We start from the raw sequence: 19,353 nt of genomic DNA on the forward strand, positions 1-19,353 counted from the left end.
AACTGCTTGCTTCAGGGCCTTTTATAAAGAAAGTTATCATCTCTAGCTTCAACATGTCTTAAACTCTAAACACAATGATCTACTTACACCACCAGATATTAAATGTGACCCAACACCATGACAACAAAACTACAATTTATATGATCACTGACACTGATTACTTGTTACAGCCCAATACACATTTATAATCATAATGTTTATCTCTAACTGGTCTGATTCACTGGTAATATTTTCACTGGGAGTTTATCCCCAGTTAAAATGAATGGAAACATCATGTCAGTGAAAGTGTACGTGAAGGTGTGTATGTGTTTGTTAGTATTAAGATCAGAGAACGACAGATTTCCTCTGTTCCAGTCCAGATTCACTCTGATCTTCTGGAGCTTCTTCTTTACTGAGAGATTAGTGAGAGGATCTGGTGGTGACCATGATGAGTATTTACCTTCATAGAACTCTATCCCCCACAATCCAGATCCTATGTCTCCCTTCCTCTGGACAGACTCTGCTGACACGCCCAGTGTCCACCATGTGTTATCTCCAACATCAACATCCCAGCTGTGAGTCCCTGAGTTAAAGCCCTCAGAGCCCAGGACAGCCCAGAAATAATCAAACCTCTCTGGATTATCAGGAAGATGCTGTTTATCTCCTCGGCTCACACTGGTCAGATCTTCAGACAGGGTAAGTGTTGGATAAGCAGTGTTTGGATCCAGAATGACAGGAGTGTAGGAGACCATGTCCTTCATGTTGTTCCAGATGTTGAAGGTCAGGTTGCCCAGATGTTTGGCCTGGTCTATCAGAGCTCCTGAGGGCAGCTGTGGATCATCCAGCAGGGGGCAGTGCTGGACTCTTTCCACTGCAGCCTTGTAGTTGTTCAGGAATGAGACATCTTCAGCTCTCAGCTCCTCCTCTGTGGCTCTGACTGTGTCTGAAAGAGCTGCTATCTCTCTGCTCAGAGTCTCCATCTTCTCCTTCATCATCTGACTCTTCTGCTCCTCTTCCTCCCTCAGTGCAGCCATCCTGGCCTCCTCTTCCTCGTCTAGAAACTGGTGAAGCTTCTTGAACTGCTCCTTAATCTGCCTCTCTGTGTGTCGGGCCTGGACCTTGATGTGTTTTTCTGTTTCATCAAACTTCACTTTAACTTGTTCAGAAACCTTTAACTTCTCCTTTGAGGGCTCCAGAGTTTCCTGAAGGTTCTTCTTGTGCTGTCGCGCAGCTTCATCGATGGGTCTGAATCTGTGGTTGGAGTGTTTTTCTGAATCTCTGCAGATGACACACACTGGCTGCTGATGGTCCAGACAGAAGAGTTTGAGTTTCTCAGAGTGCAGACTGCAGAGAGATTCTGGAGATCTCTGATCTCTCTCCTGTAAGAAGGACTCACACAGGTTCCTCAACACCAAGTTTAAAGGTGGTTCAGTCTTTGAAGATCTTCTCTTACAAACTGGACACTGGTGTGTTGGTTTATCTTTCCACCAGTCCTTCAGACAGACTTTACAGAAGCTGTGGCTACATGACAGAACAACAGGATCTCTGAAGATGTCCTGACAGACCGGACAGCAGAGATCCTCCTCTGATCTCGAAGCCATTTAGTCTCTGAGTGAAGCTGAAACACAGCAGATACAAAGTCCAGTCAGTCATGGCTCTCCTCCATCTTCTACTAACTTCCTGTTTTTGGTCAAACTCACCTTCAGTGTGTGGAGAGTCAGCAGCTTGAAGCAGCAGTGTTGTAGTTTTCCACTTTTCTCTCCTGTAGCTGGACTCACTCAGAGGAAGGTGTTATTTTGGTCTGAAGGTGAATCTGATCATCTGTGTCTCTCTTTAGTCTCACACAATAATAAACTGTTTCCTGGTTTGTCTCTGGTAAATCAGGTGAGGGGGCGGAGCTTTACCTGAACTACTCTCATAAATGTAGAACTTTGACCTGTTAGTCAGGGAGTGGTTCAGTCCAAAGGTGTTTGATTGTGGAGTGCCAACAGATTTTAACAGAAGTCCTGAAAGTAGACAAGGATAGAATCCAATAAACACATGGAACAGATACATTAGACTAAAATGAGCCAATATTACATATCATTTCCTCCTTGTTTCCAGTATCTGCTGTGACCTCCTTGTAACTAAATGTTTCTGGTAACTGCTGATCAGTGGTCTACAGCAGCTTTGGGGTTTTTTTTGGCTTTTGGGTTTCCTCACATCAACTGCTTGTTTCAGGTCCTTCCACAACATTTCTGTTGGATTAAGGCCAGGACTTTGACTTGGCCGTTCCTAAACATTCATCTTGTTCTTCTGTAACCGTTCTTTTGTAGAACCACTTGTGTTCTTGGGCTCGTTGTCTTGCTGCATGACCCAGTTTCTCTTCACATTCAGCTCATGGACAGATGTCCTGACATTTTCTTTTAGAGTTCACTGGTAGAACTCACAATTCATTGGTCCATCAATGATGACAAGCCATTATATATATATTATATATATATATATATATATGTTTATATATATATTATGACAAAACATTATAAAACACATCCAGTGGTTTGGTTCCGACCTGTACACTGAACATAGACGTTAACGTTTAGAATCATCAGAGAACGTTACAGACGTTGTTTCTGGTTCCTGAATATATGTGTAAATGAGAGACATTAACTTAGAGCAGTTATCAGACGGTAAGAGTTGATTCTAACTTCATTGAACCAAAATAAATAAACTACTGTGTGTAATCTCCCTCCATCTTGGCTTTTATATTTAGATACAGATTTTAACAAGAACAGTCGTAAAAGTAATTTCACTCACTCATGTATGTGACAAATAAATTTTAAATGAGAACTCATCGCTTCTTATCTGGAATCAGATTATCACTCAGGATGGTTTTCTTTCAGGGTAGAAGGTGAACTCGGGAAAACGTCAACAGCTGCCTCTGAACAAAGTCTGCAAAAACACAAATGTTAAATGTGAACCAAAAGAAATAAAATGCATAGGACTATGAAATATGACAATGAGTGATCAAACACAAGATATAAATAAATCAAATCTAATATCAGTCATTGGTTCAGGTTTCCTTTTTCTATGTGGGGTTGGGTGAATATTGTAAAGATGAATATTCAGTAATTAATAAGTGAGTTACATAAAACTTTTATATGGCATGGTGAAAGGGTGAAATGCTAAAGTGCAGAAACTTTATTTAATTTATAGAATTAAATACATAACAGCAAGGACGAATTTTTGCTTTCAGAGGTGGGGGGTCACAAGTATATTTAATAAAACTCTAATCTTTCAGTTGACTGTGTTTTCTAGTAGTTCTTCTAGTTTTCTGCTACTTTTAAGTTTAATGTTCCCTTTTTTGGTTTGACTGGTTGTAAAGCATGTAGCAAAACATTATCACCCAATTCTGTGTTTCACCTTGTTAGTCAACTTCACTCCAACTCAGTACCACCAATGTGACACTTATTTATGGAATATATGGAAACTGAATCAAATGTCCATTGTTCAGTGTAAGTAGTCAAGTATTACATTTGATTTGAAATTAGTGTAAGAGAGAACCACTGAAATTTTTTATGTAAATGAAAAGTGAACAACAAGACCTCTGATATTACAATCCTTCTCGCTGACGTGACCCAGGCAGAACAAAGGAACAATTTACAGTAGCAGATTAACAATGACTCCTTACCGCAGACTAGCAGACCGGTGTGACAGCAAGGTGGAAGTCTGTGAAGGTTCTCAGTCATCCAGGTCATGGTATATCCAACAAAGGTTCAAAAAGGCAACTGGACTTGTAGAGTTTTTTTGAGAAGACATTTCATCACTCATCCAGTGTACAGACTTATACACTGGAGAAACCAAACAACCCATCCATAAACGCATGTACCAACACAGGAGAGCCAGCTCATCAGGAAACGATTCAGCGGTCCACCTACACCTGAAGGACAAAGGACACTCCTTTGAAGGTAACAACATCCAAATCTTAGCCAGAGAAGACCGATGGTTTGAAAGAGGAGTAAAGGAAGCCATCTATGTCAGATTGGAAAAACCTTCACTAAACAGAGGAGGTGGACTGAGATTTAATCTGCCATCTATTTACAATACAGTTTTAACTTCTGTCCCCAAGAAGTTTCAGCCTCATTCACACCTTGACACTGGAGCCTCTGACGGACAAGAGTCGTTAGAGAACCATTCATAGGAAAGAGGACAGGGACAAAAACAGTCCCCCCTCAACAACAGGTAAGTACCCAGTCGTTAATGGAATTAGCTGCACAGGTTTCTGGTTATTAGCATAACAAGCAAGTTTTTTCAGGAGGAGTTCCTATTTAAACCTCAGACTTCCCACCAGTCCACCAGAACTGAAGAAGCTACTCAGATGAAACGTCTTCTCAAAAAAATCTACAAGTCCAGCTGACTCTTTTGAACCTTTGCTGGATAAATCAAGGTGGAGTGACAGCGGGGACGGCCAATCACACAAGAAACGGCAGAGCCAATGGAGGAGCTTGTGGGCGGGTCTAAACTAAGAGAAACAGGCTTCAGCTTGAGCGGCCGTTTTCCGCTTGGTCCTGGTGCTTGACGGGTCTCTGGTTACTATAGTAACATTGTTTTAGGACGGTAAAAAGTGCAGGGGACATGTGGGACCCCTGTGCCCTCCCCCGCCCCCAAATTACGTCCGTCCATAACAGACAGTATTTAGGGACCAAAAGCTGTTTGGAAATATACCAGACTGTCCTAAAAAAAAAAAAACTAAGGCGTTTCTCATAGGATCTATATTACATCCCGTCACATCGCACATAATCAACCAAAGTGAGTCAGAGCAGAGTGAGAGAGGAGCTGAGCTCATACAAACTCTACGAAGAAATATTAATTTGATGAAAGTATGGAAGAGAAACTGACACAAAAACATCGACAGTTAGACAGTAAGGTCCGGATCCTCCCGGAGGCGGTGTAACACGGGAGGAGTCACAGTATCAATCCCACCTACAGCTGTAGTCCAGACTGTCAGTGCTGTTTTCGTTTGACGCTTCCGGTGTTTTAAATATCGTAGACTGCAGGATAGAGTCGAAGTTATTAGTGTTTAACAGCAGCATCTTAAAGACAGGGGGTTTATTTCTTTTTAAAAGCATCAAGGAGCTTTCTACCACCACTTTATCTGCTCTTTAACCGGAGATCACAGCTAGTTACCACCAGTCAGTCAGCTACCTGACGTCTCTGTTGTTAGCCGTTACCATGAAGCATCTTCCTCTGTGGATCTTTCTTCTGTCTCTGACTGAGGTGAAATCAGACGGTAAGAGTTGATTCTAACTTGTGTTTGTTCTTCATCTGGAGATGTCAGTTAGTTAGCACCAGTCATGTTTATGTGTGTGTCGGTGCGGAGCTGCACACATTGAAAACAGGAAGTAGAAGTTTAACTCCGCGACGATGAAGAAAATGAAATATATGTTATATGAGTAATATCATTATTTATTAAAATAACGCGGTCCAGACGTGTTCTATAGGAACAATGACCTGATGTGAGTTCTGATGTGATCTGGTGATATAAATGAAATGAACTTGACTGAAGGGAAACTTTGACGTGAGGAAGGAGGCAACATTGAAGTTGTGTCACTGCGGTAAAGTGAGCCGCGAGCGCGTCTATTTGTTTAGAGACAGACAGAGACAGACAGAGACAGGTAGAGACAGGTAGAGATGGAGGAACCGAAGCTTTCTGAACCACTGAATCAATCTGAAGCAGTTGTGTTGAAATGGTTCAGTGTTTCGACGCATTTGATCTAATGAAATGTGGCGACATCTGCTGGATAATATTAGACATAGCATTCACATGAAACGAAAGGAAACAGAAACAGAAAGTTGTTTTTGCCTAACATTAAAGGATCTACAGTATGTGCGTCTTGAAATGCTTGATTTTTTTTTCTTTTATAGAAAATAATAATATACGTGTATGAGTTTGACATCATGTAATACTGTATGTTTTAAATATACGCTTTCATAAGATTGATAGAAATACAAAAATATATTTACAAAATAAGTGAAATGCTTGTGCATCTAGGGACGGTGATGACAGTAGTTGTACAAAATGCTTGTGAAACTGGGAACAAGATCATTTCAGCTGAGTTAGGCTTTAGTCTGGTCCTCTTCTATGTATGTATACAGGGATGGAAATCAATATATAGTGTGTGAATGTGCCGATGTGAGTATGCAAGTTAATCTAATGTCATACTAATCTTACCTTAAACTTCACTCTCCCTCCTTCTAAATCAATGAAACTACGTAACATGCAAAACTCTCCTCCTCTCAAAAACCCACAACCATCTGAGGGACTGTGTCCATTTATAAGCATTGTGAGTTTGACAATCCTGTGACGTAATGAAGCTTCATTTGGGGAGTCGCGCGATTTTTCAACTGATGAAGGGAGACATCGAAACATCTTGTTGCGATACTTACCATTTTTAACTGTCTAAGGCTCACTGAAATTTCGATATGATTGTGCTATGTTTTGCATATGCTTGAATGTTACTGATTATTTTTTTCTTTATTATGAGGAATTGAACTATCAGGACGTTTTTATGTTTGGTGACTTTGTCATTGATTATCTTCAAATTCTACAGTAAAATGACTTGAACTATTGTACAGTAATAGCAATAGGAACAAGAATCAAGCCACAATGTGAGCAAACCTATGAAAGAACGGGTTTATGAGTGTCTGTCACTATTTTTTTTTACATTTATACAGTAAAATGACTTGAAATGTTGTACAATAATAAGGAGGGATGAAAACCGTTTTTTTATTTTTATTATTTTTTTATTTTTTAATGTTTGAATCAGAATCCACCGAATACATTTTTATTAGATTTTTTTGAATTTCGCATTTTGGCCTGTCCCGGCACCCGTACCACAAGTAAACAAATAGATGGACAAGAAAAATCCGACCACGGCTCCCTCGACTGCAGTCTCAAATAGACGAAGATTCTTTCAGCCTCTTGTTCAGTGTGTTCAGATGATCAGTGAGATCAACTATTAATACCAGGTCTACCAACCACAGAGGGTCACTCTGTTCATGAAGAGGTCGGTCCTTCACTTTCATTAACTGATCAGTTTCTGATCTCAGGGAATAAAACTGCTGCAGCACAGAGCAGCTACTAAACCAGAAACACATCACAATGATGGAGTAGGTCCCTGTGTTCAGAATCATCATCAGACAGGAAAGACTGAAACTATCTGTGGTGGAGACCTGATCACACCTGTGTTCATCACATCACCAGTCTGGACTGTCTATCAGAGGACTTTATGGTGGATGATACGTAAGGGATAATGCCCGACGAGGTGTCCATTAACAGAAATGAATGGACGACGCGGAGGCGTGAACCGTCCGACGCGAAGTGGAGGGCATTATCCCGCTTATGCCATGGTCACTTACGAAAGAAAGAAATATTTAATCAATTAATAATACTTTAAGGTGTTTTAGAGTTAAAATCGTGAGGGTTTTTTTTATTTTTATGTTTTTTTTTGTATGCAGGCGTTGCCAAGCAACGTGGTCATAGCGACCCGACTGCAGCAGTTGATCAGTGTTGGGAAGTGAGATGATGGCTTTACCTTACGTTACGTGATACAAAGTATCATTTCAGAAGGCCAGTGCACTACTTACCGCTTGTGTGTGTCCAGAGGATGATGAGAAATTTTGTTTCAAAGAATCAAAGTTCACAGATAGTTTCCTAAATCGTTTTTATTACAGAAAATATTGTCAACCATTCACTCTGATCATCACATGTGTTGAAAGGAAAGCGAGCAAGTAGCCTATATGCAACACAGAAAGACAGGCAACGGCAGTAGGCCTATGCCAGACGTAACTTAACTATTAACACACTATTTAAAATTAAATGCTACATTTCCATTAATTGTAAAATTTGATAGCGATATTGGCATGTCCATCATCGTGGCATTTGATGGACGGACATTTAAAGTTTGTGGCTCGCTGCGACCACTGCTTGGGACATTGGGAGATGACAAAATGTTGCTCCATTCTTGTCTGTCCTGTACTGACGGAGCCCAGTAAGCCTGCAGGCTGCTCTCACAACGATGCCCCGTCATCTACATAATCTGGCGAGTTTCCAGCCCGGCGTCAGAGAGACGACCGACAGCTGTGCTCCGGAGGCTGTGGTTGGTGTAAACCCGCGACAGACCCACCTGAAAGAATCAATAATAAACAGGCTATATTAATGAGGACAGAAGAGGGGTTATACAGCTACATTATTATTAGATTGTAGCTAGTGTACAGACCTCCTCGCTGATTTTTTTCAGCATGTTCCCCAGGTAGTGGACACCCATCGGCTCCCTGGAGTAGCCTACCACACATCAGATGCCACAGTGATGGAGCGCTTCGGGTGGAGATAAAACGATTTTGCATCTGGTGGACACTTGGAGATGTACTTTTTAAAACTTTTTACTGGACACAGAGGATCCCCGGGCCTGGCGAACATGAAGCCTCGTAGGTTTTCCTTGTGCGGGTCGTTCGGATCTTTATGGTTTTTTGTCTGAGGATTATGAGCTAAACTGACGTATTCAACGCCATGCTCGTCTCTTTGGATGATAAAATATGTCATGGTCAGCTCTCGGTTCCCCTCCCTGCCACGCCGAGCAAAACACAGCTGGATGTCAAACCACACCTTTCTGACGAGGCCGAAGGAAGTATCGGGACACAGCGCAGATGAACATCTGATTCTTTGAAGATCCGACTCAGTGATGCGAGGACGGTGGAAGCTGGTGTCCTTCCCACTCTTTCTGTAACGCTTTAGCATCGCCTTAAAAACCGCATTACTGGTCTTGAACACAGTGTCACTAATGATGTTGACCTCACTTAAATGGCGGTTAATACCGGCTCTCAGACTCCTCAAACTAGCAACGCTGTATTCTCCTTCCTTGGTCGACTGGACAGACGCATAAAACACCCTGCAAACATTTCGACGTCTAATAAACGTTGAAACGACGTCTAAACGTACACGTCGCCAGGAGGTCTAAAAGTAATGCTGAAATGCAAATTGAAACGACGTCACGTTGCAACCTCGACGTCTTTTTAACTGTCGTAAACAACGTCTCCACAACGTCACGTTGTAACACAGATGTCTTCTAAACGCGCATTATTCACCTTCTAAAAACGATCCAGTGTAAATATTCTGATATATATATATTTTTTACAGCTGTATGTGTCGAGTTTTAGATGTTGTTTCTGCAGTGGAGTTAAAAAGAGGTTGACAAATGCAGGTAGAGAAGATGTTGACGTTGCGATCTGACGTCTTTTCAACCTTCATTTCAGCACTACTTTTAAAGCCCCTGGCTGCGTCTAGGTCTCGACGTCGTTTTAACGTTTGTTCAACGTCGAAATGTTATCTGTTCAAACTGACTGATTAACTGTAAAAACAATTAGTGTTTACATATAAAACATACATTTAATGAATAATAAATGATATTAAAAATATTTTTTGCTATAAATTAACACATTTATATAAATACAATGTATTAACAGAACCTACCTTTGGGGGGAAATTATAAGCTTGACAACACAAAAGTTCTTTAAAGTTTTATTACACAAACAATCAGAACACTTTTGAAAAACTAAAAAATAATGAGACCAACATGATTCTTACACATACAGCTCTGGAAAAAGTTAAGAGACCACTTCAAAATGATCAGTTCCTCTGGTTTTACTATTCATAGCTATGTGTTTGAGTAAAATGAACACTTTTGTTTCATTCTATAACCTACTGACAAAATGTCTCCCAAATTGGAAATAAAAATAATGTCATTTAGAACATGTATTTGCAGAAAATGGCAACAGGTCAAAATGACAAAACAATTCTGGTGTTTTCAGACGTATAATGCAGTGGTGTGGAGATCCTCACTCTGTCATGTGAAGCTGGATAAACATTTGAAGTATATTACTTAACAATTCTTAAACACATCTTGGGAAATTATACACTGTTTTACCATCTAATTCACCTACGTACATACTACATACATCACATGAATGTTAAGTCATGAAACAGACATAAATTGCTTTTTGGTTATATTTACATAGGCCATAAAGTCCCAGATAATGATAAAATAAAAACATTACATGATTTTAAATAGAAAAAGCATTGTTGATTAACAAAGCAGACAATTAGGCATTGCATTGGGAGTCAAAACTTTATGTTCACAATCCACTGAATGTTAACATTTTAACAGCTAATCAATAGATTAGGCTACCATTGTTTTTTTTAATGAAGATAAATTAACATTTTCAAATTATCTTGGGGAAAAAATGCATTTTCTGGACACCTCCATGTCAGCTCGTCTGTATAAGTGCTTCACTGATTTATGTCTGGATTTCTAAACTCCAATAGTCCAAAAATATCAGAATATTAGACAGAAAGCACACTGCAGAGGCCTGTTTATGTTAGCCGAGTGAGCAGCTAGCTTGAAATCCACTCGACAGTTAAACACATAACGCACGGTCGGTCAATGCCACTTTTTAAAACACAGAAAGTTGCATATGAACCTACAGTCTATGATATGAACACATATAAACCGTCTCTAATGTTTTATGTCAACGAACTTACCGAAAAAACTGCTCTGCACGTGCCGTGCTTGCTTCTCTGCAGTCGTGTTCCGCTGCCAGGTTTGAAGTAGAAGGTCCCGCCCTTTTCGCCTCTGATTGGTTTGAAAGGCTCTCACCCGATTGGTTGTGTACATTTATTTTTTTCATCTAGTTGGTTTGTGGTCGAGGTGCAACCTAGACCTATTTTAAACTCGTTTCACGGTAGAGGTCGCCCCTTAGACCTGCCGTCAACCCCCAGGTTGATGAAATGTTTGCAGGGCAGTCGCAAAACGTCATTGAGAGTAGCGGCAGTGTAGCTTTCAAAGTTGATGTCCATGTTTTTGTCATTCAGGAAGTCTCCTAATGTTTTAACTGCACATTTCGTGGTTTTCTTTGTGTTTATCTCGTCCTTGTCATCCTCGAATTCGTTCAATTCCTCCGGTGTCACCTCCTTCTCTCTTTTTCTTCTGCTGCATCCCAGTCTTCAAAGTTGTCAAACTCACCAAATAAGTTAAAAGAAATGATAAAATCACTCATGTTTTGTCTGTCTTGCTGTTGTGATGAATAAACTGTGAAATAACGTTGAGTCTCCGTTGCCATGGTTACCATCTAGCGTTTGAGCCCGCGCAATGATTTAGAACTGTCATCAGGCAATTTGATGGAACGTCTTTCCTAGGTGTACATTATCACTTTTTAACCTACACCCTCCAGCCAATCAGAATCGAGTATTCACCCAGATCATGGTATACAGAGCATTGTAACAGCTCCTCCTCTCTCTCTCACCTTGACACCATAGAGGTCGTTCCTTTGGTCTCTCCTGTCATAGCTGGAGCCTCATCAGTTTAACTGTGACAAACTGTTTCTGGAAATGCAGTTTTCCTGCCACCAGACTACAAAGTCTCTGAAGAGTCCTCTGAATTATCCATCGTCCCCATCCTGTATGAGGCAGACGACTGCAGAGTCACCTGGGTGATGGTAGGTCAGAGGACGTGGACGGGGGAGGAGGGGAGGAGGGGAGGAGCAGGGTGACTTTATTTAGTTTGAGGTAGAAGAACCAGACGACTGATCAGATCTGTTGAAGAGATGTTCAGGTCATTCACCCTAAATGTTGTCTTTCTGTTTCCTACCAATTTAAAGTTAATGATTAAAATCTGTTGATGTCTTCCAGGGTCAGAGGTCATCAGAGTGTCTGAAGGCAGTGACGTCATCTTACCGTGTTCCCTCAAGGAGAGTGTTGTAAAACATCAGCCTGTAAAAGCCCAAATCTTCGCAAAAATGTGGATTCAGTGTCATTTTCTGTCAGGTACCCACACTGTCATGACCTCCTGATGGCAAAGGAAAAAAAGCTTTCTCTTTTTGAATGCGGTCGGATTGTTGAGCTGCATCAGCAAGGCCTCTCGCAGCGTGCCATTGCTGCTGAGGTTGGACGCAGTAAGACAGTCATTTTAAACTTCTTCAAAGATCCTGAGGGTTATGGGGGAAAAAAAAGTCAAGTGGTAGACCCAAAAAGATTTCACTGGCCCTGAGCCGGAGGATCCAATTGGCTGTCCGTCAAGACACGGGATGATCCTCGGCCCAGATTAAGCTTGTCACTGGTGCCAACTGCAGTCCCATAACCATTAGACGGCATCTGTGAGAGAAGGGTTTTAAGAACAAAAAACGTCTTCAAAGACCTCGTCTCCTTCAACGGCACAAAATTGCCCCTTTGGAGTTTGCACAAGAACACCAAACATGGGACATTGAAAGGTGGAAGAAAGTTTTATTCTCTGATGAGAAAAAAATTTAACCTTGACGGTCCTGATGGCTTCCAACGTTACTGTCATGACAAGGAGATCCCACCTGAGATGTTTTCTACACGGCACAGTGGAGGGGGTGCCATCATGATCTGGGGTCTTTTTCCTTCAATGGAACAATGGAGCTTCAGGTTGTGTAGAGGCGTCAAATGGCAGCTGGCTATGTGGAGATGTTGCAGGGGGCATCCCTCATGACTGACGGCCATCGTCTGTGTGGTAATGACTGGGTTTTTCAACAGGACAACGCTGCAGTCCACAATGCCCGCCTGACAAAGGACTTCTTCCAGAGAAATAATATCACTCTTTTGAACCATCCTGCGTGTTCCCCTGATCTAAACCAATTGAGAACATTTGGGGTTGGATGGCAAGGGAAGTTTACAAAAATGGACACCAGTTCCAGACAGTGGATGCCCTCCGTGAAGCCATCTTCACCACTTGGAGCAACATTCCCACTAGCCTCCTGGAAACACTAGCATCAAGCATGCTGAAACGAATTTTTGAGGTGATTAACACAAATGGTGCAGCTACTCATTACTGAGTCCTTTTTTGAAAATTTTATTTCTGTTTTAGGGTGTTTTTTTTTGTTTTTTTTGAGATGTGGTCTTAAACTTTTGATCAGCTGATGAACAGCCTATTTCAGTTTAATGGTTGTTTGCAATAAATTGCTTACTCAAATTCTTTTCTTGTCTCACTCCCATTTCTTCTTTTTGCATTTTGAAGCACTACTTAGAACCTTTTTAAGATCTAACAGTGCAAAATGTAAATTCTTGCAATTTTTCAAGTGGTCTTAAAATCTTGATCAGGAGTGTATATTGTTATCGTTTTATCGCCCAGTCCTAGTACAGAATCTCTGAAGAGTCCTCTGAATTATCCATCGTCCCCATCCTGTATGAGGCAGACGACTGCAGAGTCACCTGGGTGATGGTGGGTCAGAGAACCAGACGACTGATCAAATCTGTTGAAGAGATGTTCAGGTCATTCACCCTAAATGTTGTCTTCCTGTTTCCTACCAATTTAAAGTTAATGATTAAAATCCGTTGATGTCTTCCAGGGTCAGAGGTCATCAGAGTGTCTGAAGGCAGTGACGTCATCTTACCGTGTTCCCTCAAGGAGAGTGTTGTAAAACATCTCTTTGACTGGAGGAAAGATGGACAGAAGAAGAAGGAGGAGGTGTTCATGTACCATGCTGGTCTTCATTATAATAACGGTCTACCAGGTCAAGATGATCAGTTCAGAGGACAGGTCTCACATTTTGAAGATCAGCTGAAGTTTGGTAACGCCTCCATAAAGATTATTAACACAAAGATCACAGACAGTGGAGACTACACCTGTGTTTTTCCACGCGTCAGTGGAGGACTGACATTCAACATCCAGCTTGTTGTTGGTGAGTAATTATGTTTAATTCTTAATAACGTAAATTAATGTAAGTTGAGGTAGTGATAATTATTGAAACCACAGTTAAACAACAACACTCTGACCTCTTTGTTCTTATCACAACTCATTGTTACTTTAATTTACCAGTTCGCCTTTGGCTAAGCCCCGCCCCCCTTAGTTACTGTTGCTACGTCCGACATTCTCTTCTGGGCTGTGGTTTTCTGGTTATCTATAAGGCTCTGGTATCAACATGGCTTATGCTGTGACAGCTCTTCCTGCTGAACTTTTGTCAAACTTTTATAAAGCAGCAAATAAAGTGTCCGATAGAAGTAGGCAAAAGGGGCTGCAATATGCGTTGGAAGGCTATATTCAGGACATACAAGTGAAACGCAACGAACAACAAGGCATCCAAATAGAGGCAAAAGCTACCGGTCACAGTCAAAAAATGAACTACCGCATATCCTATTAATCGAGACGGAGGCTGGGACTGACAATATCAAGGAGCAACACTGTTCATGCAAAGCTGGGTACGTCTCTATTCACTTCTATAATCGTTATTACGAAGCAAACGGACTAACGTTACGCACGTATAACGTTGTATTTCTTCAGCGTGTGCTAGCGTATCAACAACTATGCAACTTAAGCTGTAACGGTGATGTTTTGGTTAGCTCCCACAGGGTTTTGCGTGCACATCATTGGGCTTATCCATACCCTGGATATATACCGACAGTAGCCTGCCGAGACCGAAAATATGAGACGCCTGCGTTAAAGTCAATGGAGCGCTGTGGAAAAGTGTCGGACCCCTGTGGGAGCTCTCTTGGCTGTGATTGGTCAATCTACATTCTAGGGTGTGGCTTAGCCAAAGGTGAATTACAACTGGATAGTGACAGAATCAGCCATAACATTATGACCATGAAGTGATATCACTGATTATCTGGTTGCCATGGTTTATATACAGACTATGTGATGGACTGGTGTAGCTTCAGAAGCTGCTGTAAGCTACTGATAAGCTGAACAGTTGCCTAGGCAACCATGAGACTGATGACTTTGTCAATAAAGTTGGGAGGAGGAGCTGATTGACGTACCTGTCTGATGCCAAAAGTTCAGCTACTGCAAAATACCTGCAGGTTAATTCTGATAGATATAAATATTATCATGTGGCCTTGAGTTTGACATGTGTGATATAACTGATGGGTAGAGTCAGTCATGACAGACAGAATGTCAAAGCAGAAGTCAATAGAATAAATATGTTGTTCTTGATTTTAAACTTTTTTAAATGCATCAGGTTTTAACAGTCATTTCTAACTTTGTCTGGTTCCTCTGTTCTCAGGTTCAGTTCCCAAACCCACCGTCAGGATATTTAATGTGACAGATTCTGGGGTTCAGCTGAAGTGTGAGGTTCTAGGAGCTTTTCCAAAGCCAGAGCTACGGTGGCAGGACAGTGATGGAAACATCCTTCATGCTGAGGAGGCTGAGATCTCAGAGAGAGACGGCCGCTACGACATCAGCCTCCAAACTACTGTGACCTCCACCAGAACCAACCGCTTCCAGTGTGTGGTCCAACAGAAGGACTTGAACCATGAGACTGGTTCTAACATCACTGTGTCTGGTGAGATTCCCTCTAGTCTTTAATAATTATACATGTACAGCTTTAATCAGTCTGTTCAACATTTAGATTCTCAGTCTCATCAAAAGGTTTTGTCTCATGTCTTTCAGAGAAACTGTTTGTGAACAAGTGTAGAAAAGACTGTGGTGAAGAGGACCTGAGTAGAAAAGTGACCGTTGAAGGAGTGATGATTGGAATAGTGTTGTGTGTTGTATTTGTGGCTGCAGTTCTAGTTTTGGTTATGTTTACGTGGATCAAACTAAGTTGGATTGAAGGTGAGTTAAATGATTTGTATGAACGTGTCCAGTTTGTTCAGTCACCATCATGTTATTTACTTTGTAATGTTCTTATGTCCAGAGCTCCACAGACAATAACAAATAAAACATTCTACTTCATGTGATAGAAAATCTGTTTTCTCCTTTGCAGGGACTCAGAAGAAGAAAGATCATGAAACTGTGAATCCTGAAGCTGAGAAGCCACTCAATTCTCCTAATATTACAGGATAAAACAAGTCAACATTACAATCTGCAGCCAAGTCTGATGAGGCCCCCCAATCGGGAACCACTACATTAGAGACCGCAGCTGGTACAATGTGATGGTGCTGATTATTTACAGATCTCAGGACTCATATGGAGAGTTTGCATTTACATTTGTTACATTTGTTACATTTCTTTTCTATGTTCAACAATTCTGTGACCTTTTATTTCTTCTGTTCTCTTCCGTTGGTTTGTTTCTCCTCTCAGTCGTCTCATCATGTTTTTGTCTCATTGTGTTTCAAACATTCAGACTTTAGTTCCAGAACAAGACAAATACAGGGAATCAAGCTTTATAGTGTTTTATCAAGTCAACTTCCAGAATCTTAAGGGACCAGATCAAAATAAAGGGCTGAGTGAATAATCTATTGACCTGTTGAACCAACAGACTGATGAGGCCTTAAAACAGAAGCAATAAATCAAAGGCAGCTCATGAAACAAATATTCTCACTCTATGCAGAACAGGTAAGTGAGGTCAATGTTATGATACACCAGCTGAACAGAGAAAGTATTAATGTCAATGAAGATGAAGGTAGATCATAGAAAGGGTCAGAATGGAGAATATGTGTTATTTTATTTAAACTAACTGCCAACAACCTTTACCACTACTTGTTTAGATTGTAGTTTGTAATCAGGGGTCACGTTAACCGAATATTTTCCGTCATTGACCGTTTGTTTTTAAACGTGACGGAAAAATCTGAAGGCCACCCATCATTTTGACAGATTGCAGTTCACACCCCTGAACCCATTATCATTTTTAAAAATTAAAGTGACAGGTAAAATAGATTATGACAGGATTTTTATGACCCTGTCAGTCAAAATGGCCGACGACAAACATGTCCAGCGCAACCTCTGTTTGTAATAATGAGGAAGATATGTTGTATTATATTTTTATCGTCATGCCGAAATGTCAGACTTTGTTCTTTGCTGTAGCTTCAATGCTGTGAATATTTTATATGAAGCTACACTGGCGTCTGTCTTTGTTTTCGTTACGAGAGTAACCAAATGTCATTTGAATGTTTGTACTGTATGTTTGTTTTATATTTTATTCCTGAAATCAACTGAACTAATGCTGAGAGTTTATAATAATGTATATTTGTATAAAATGGAGATGAAATGTGCCTTATTTCTGAAACATATCTATTGATCCCACATTGTTTCTCATACTATATACATTGTACATAATACAGTAATGGGACCAAAGCTCCAAGTCTTTGTAAATGATCTCGTGTAAATAAAGTGCTATAAATCTCTCGTATGTCAGAGTTGTTGTTGTTTGTCAGTAAAGTTAAATACGTAGTTTAATTTAAATCAAACAGTCAATGAAAGTAATTCATTGATTTATTGAGTATTACACACTATTTATTATTTCCAGGTTTCCAGCTGATGGTTGCTGCTCTTGTAGTCTGTTATTGTCCTGATGCCTCTCCACATGCTGCTTGTGTTGTTGTTCTCAAAGTGCTCCTCAGTGTGTTACCTGTACCTGAGTGTAGCCAGCTGAACGTCCTACTTTAGTCCACTGGGGGTCTTGCTGTAAGCCAGCCTGTCACCAGACCTGTAGGCAGCATCAGTGGACAGATGAGGTGTAAGCCTCCAGGTCTGAGCTCTTGCTTGAAACAGTCCTGCAGAGCTGGAGAAGCCTCCTCAGACCAGACCTGGACTGTTCTGGTGGTTGGTTTAGTCCTGCAGATCAGAGGTTCATATGTGGGATGAGTTCCACAGAGATGTGGTCTGACATGTTCATGTGTGGAGCTGCTCCAGCCTGGTATGCTCCCTGTATGTTGCAGTAGACCTGATCCAGGACGTTATTGTCTCTGGTTGGACAACATGTCCTTTGTCCTTAAAGTTGATGTTAGAAGCAGGAAAAATGTTCAAGAGGAAAGATTTGACTTTGAGGAGAACCAGACGACTGGATCAGAACATCTCCGTGTTCCTGGTCTGCAGTGGTCAGTATCTATCAACAGAGGTCCAAGGAAGGAGGAGAACCAGAGACAGGGTCCTGGACCAAGGATCAGTGAGTCTGACCCGTGTGGTTCTGATCCAACAGACGAGCTACTGGAGCTCAGACTGCTGAAGAAGTTGATGAAGGAAAACAGGATCTTCCTGAACGTTTCATGTCACATTAAAACACTTTGAAGACCAGTTTTCAGGAGTTTCTCTGGTCATTCTGTGGAGTTTGTGTTATAATACATGAATCTGTCTGGTTTTCATGTTTGTTTGATGTATTCTTGATAAATGAGTGAATAAACGCTTCACTGCCTCTTGTCCTTGTTCATCAAAGCTAATAATTATCTAAATATCTCTAATGAGACATGATGAGGACTGATTCTGCTTCACTTCTCTGTCATGTGGTTTCAGCTCATTTTCAGCACATTGGCGCCCCCTAGTGTCTAGAAGACACATTCCCTCAACTCAATCAAATCAAATAAAACTTTTATTATTAAAATTATTATTTTTGTTATTTTTATTTTTTTAATGTGTATTATTTTAACTGGGATACACCAACAGATTTTTCTGGTACAATGATAAAAATAATCTAATCTAAATGCTCACAGTAAAGATATACAGTATAAAAAAGTGTAATGGATTTATAAGTAGGAGGTGAACATTCAGTGATATTCATTTCATTATTTTTTTATTATTATTTTATTAATGGTGAAAAACATTCAGTCGTACCAGTTCATAAACAAAGTTAAGATATTGGAGAAAAGTCCGTGAAGAATCTTCATGTGATAAGTCATGTCCTACAGCCTCAGGGACACAGGGGGCGCTGTGGAGGACTAACGTTGATCTGGTTCCTCTGCGTCAGAAACCGGAAGTGTAGAAGAAGAAATTCAAACCGGCGCGGTCCGTTAGATGTGGATACTGAACGTTTACAACTTTATAATGAATGAAACAGAGACAGAAGTCATGAAGGTAAGAGCAATGCTGGTTCAACATGGACACGTAGATAAAGATATAAATGTTAAATTAGTTTAATGACAAAATATTTTCTTTCTTTGATATTGTTAGCTGTATGCTAGCTTTAATATTAGCCACCTAGCTTAGCCACGGTGGCTACTTGTTAGCCGCGCACTTCAAGAACATAAAGAAATAAAATATTATTTAAAGTATTATTTTTAATTTATTAGTAGAATATCCAGTCTATTGTTGTCCACTGTTTACACCATAAAACTCCACTGAACACTAACCAGGTCTATATATGACATTATATCTTATTTATAATTTATCTTCAATAATTAAAATGAGGATTATTCTGCTGTCATGGTGGTAAAAGTCTGTTTTCTACTGACTTAAACCCTCCAGTCTCCTCTGTTATCAGATAGATAACTGACTCAGTAGTCAGTGAGAGATATGAATTAAAACCAGATTTATTCTGACGTCAGTGTGAACAGCAGCTAAGAATCAGATCAGGATCAATGAGTCTTTAACTAAACAGGATCTGAAACAGGAGGTCATTTCACTCAGTAACACCAGAAACCACAACTGTTACACTACATTGTACATTTTCACG

The 19,353-nt window shown here is 40.5% G+C and overlaps 2 protein-coding genes across 3 annotated transcripts; one reads left to right on the top strand and one right to left on the bottom strand.

Annotated features, from left to right (window-relative positions):
- Positions 1–203: 203 nt before the first annotated feature.
- LOC311487431 (zinc-binding protein A33-like) lies at positions 204–1,595 on the bottom strand (the record flags this gene model as incomplete). The annotated part of the gene is made up of 1 exon (XM_084543698.1): positions 204–1,595. The coding sequence occupies exon 1, from the start codon at positions 1,578–1,580 to the stop codon at positions 204–206; it is 1,377 nt and encodes a 458-aa protein (XP_084399824.1). The 5' UTR covers positions 1,581–1,595.
- A 3,387-nt stretch (positions 1,596–4,982) lies between these two features.
- On the top strand, positions 4,983–17,245 carry LOC311487394 (butyrophilin-like protein 2). Of its 2 annotated transcripts, XM_084543651.1 has the most exons (5): positions 4,983–5,248; positions 13,378–13,710; positions 15,031–15,309; positions 15,417–15,581; positions 15,733–17,245. In XM_084543651.1, exons 1-5 carry the CDS (start codon positions 5,191–5,193, stop codon positions 15,810–15,812), a joined length of 915 nt encoding a protein of 304 aa, XP_084399777.1. In that variant the 5' UTR covers positions 4,983–5,190; the 3' UTR covers positions 15,813–17,245. The 2 variants fall into 2 exon arrangements, with proteins under 2 accessions (XP_084399777.1, XP_084399776.1); XM_084543650.1 differs by having other exon boundaries at positions 15,417–17,245.
- Positions 17,246–19,353: the final 2,108 nt, after the last annotated feature.

The sequence above is a fragment of the Chelon labrosus genome (genome assembly GCF_963514085.1).
Source record: "Chelon labrosus genome assembly, chromosome: 4".
Classification (NCBI taxonomy): domain Eukaryota; kingdom Metazoa; phylum Chordata; class Actinopteri; order Mugiliformes; family Mugilidae; genus Chelon; species Chelon labrosus.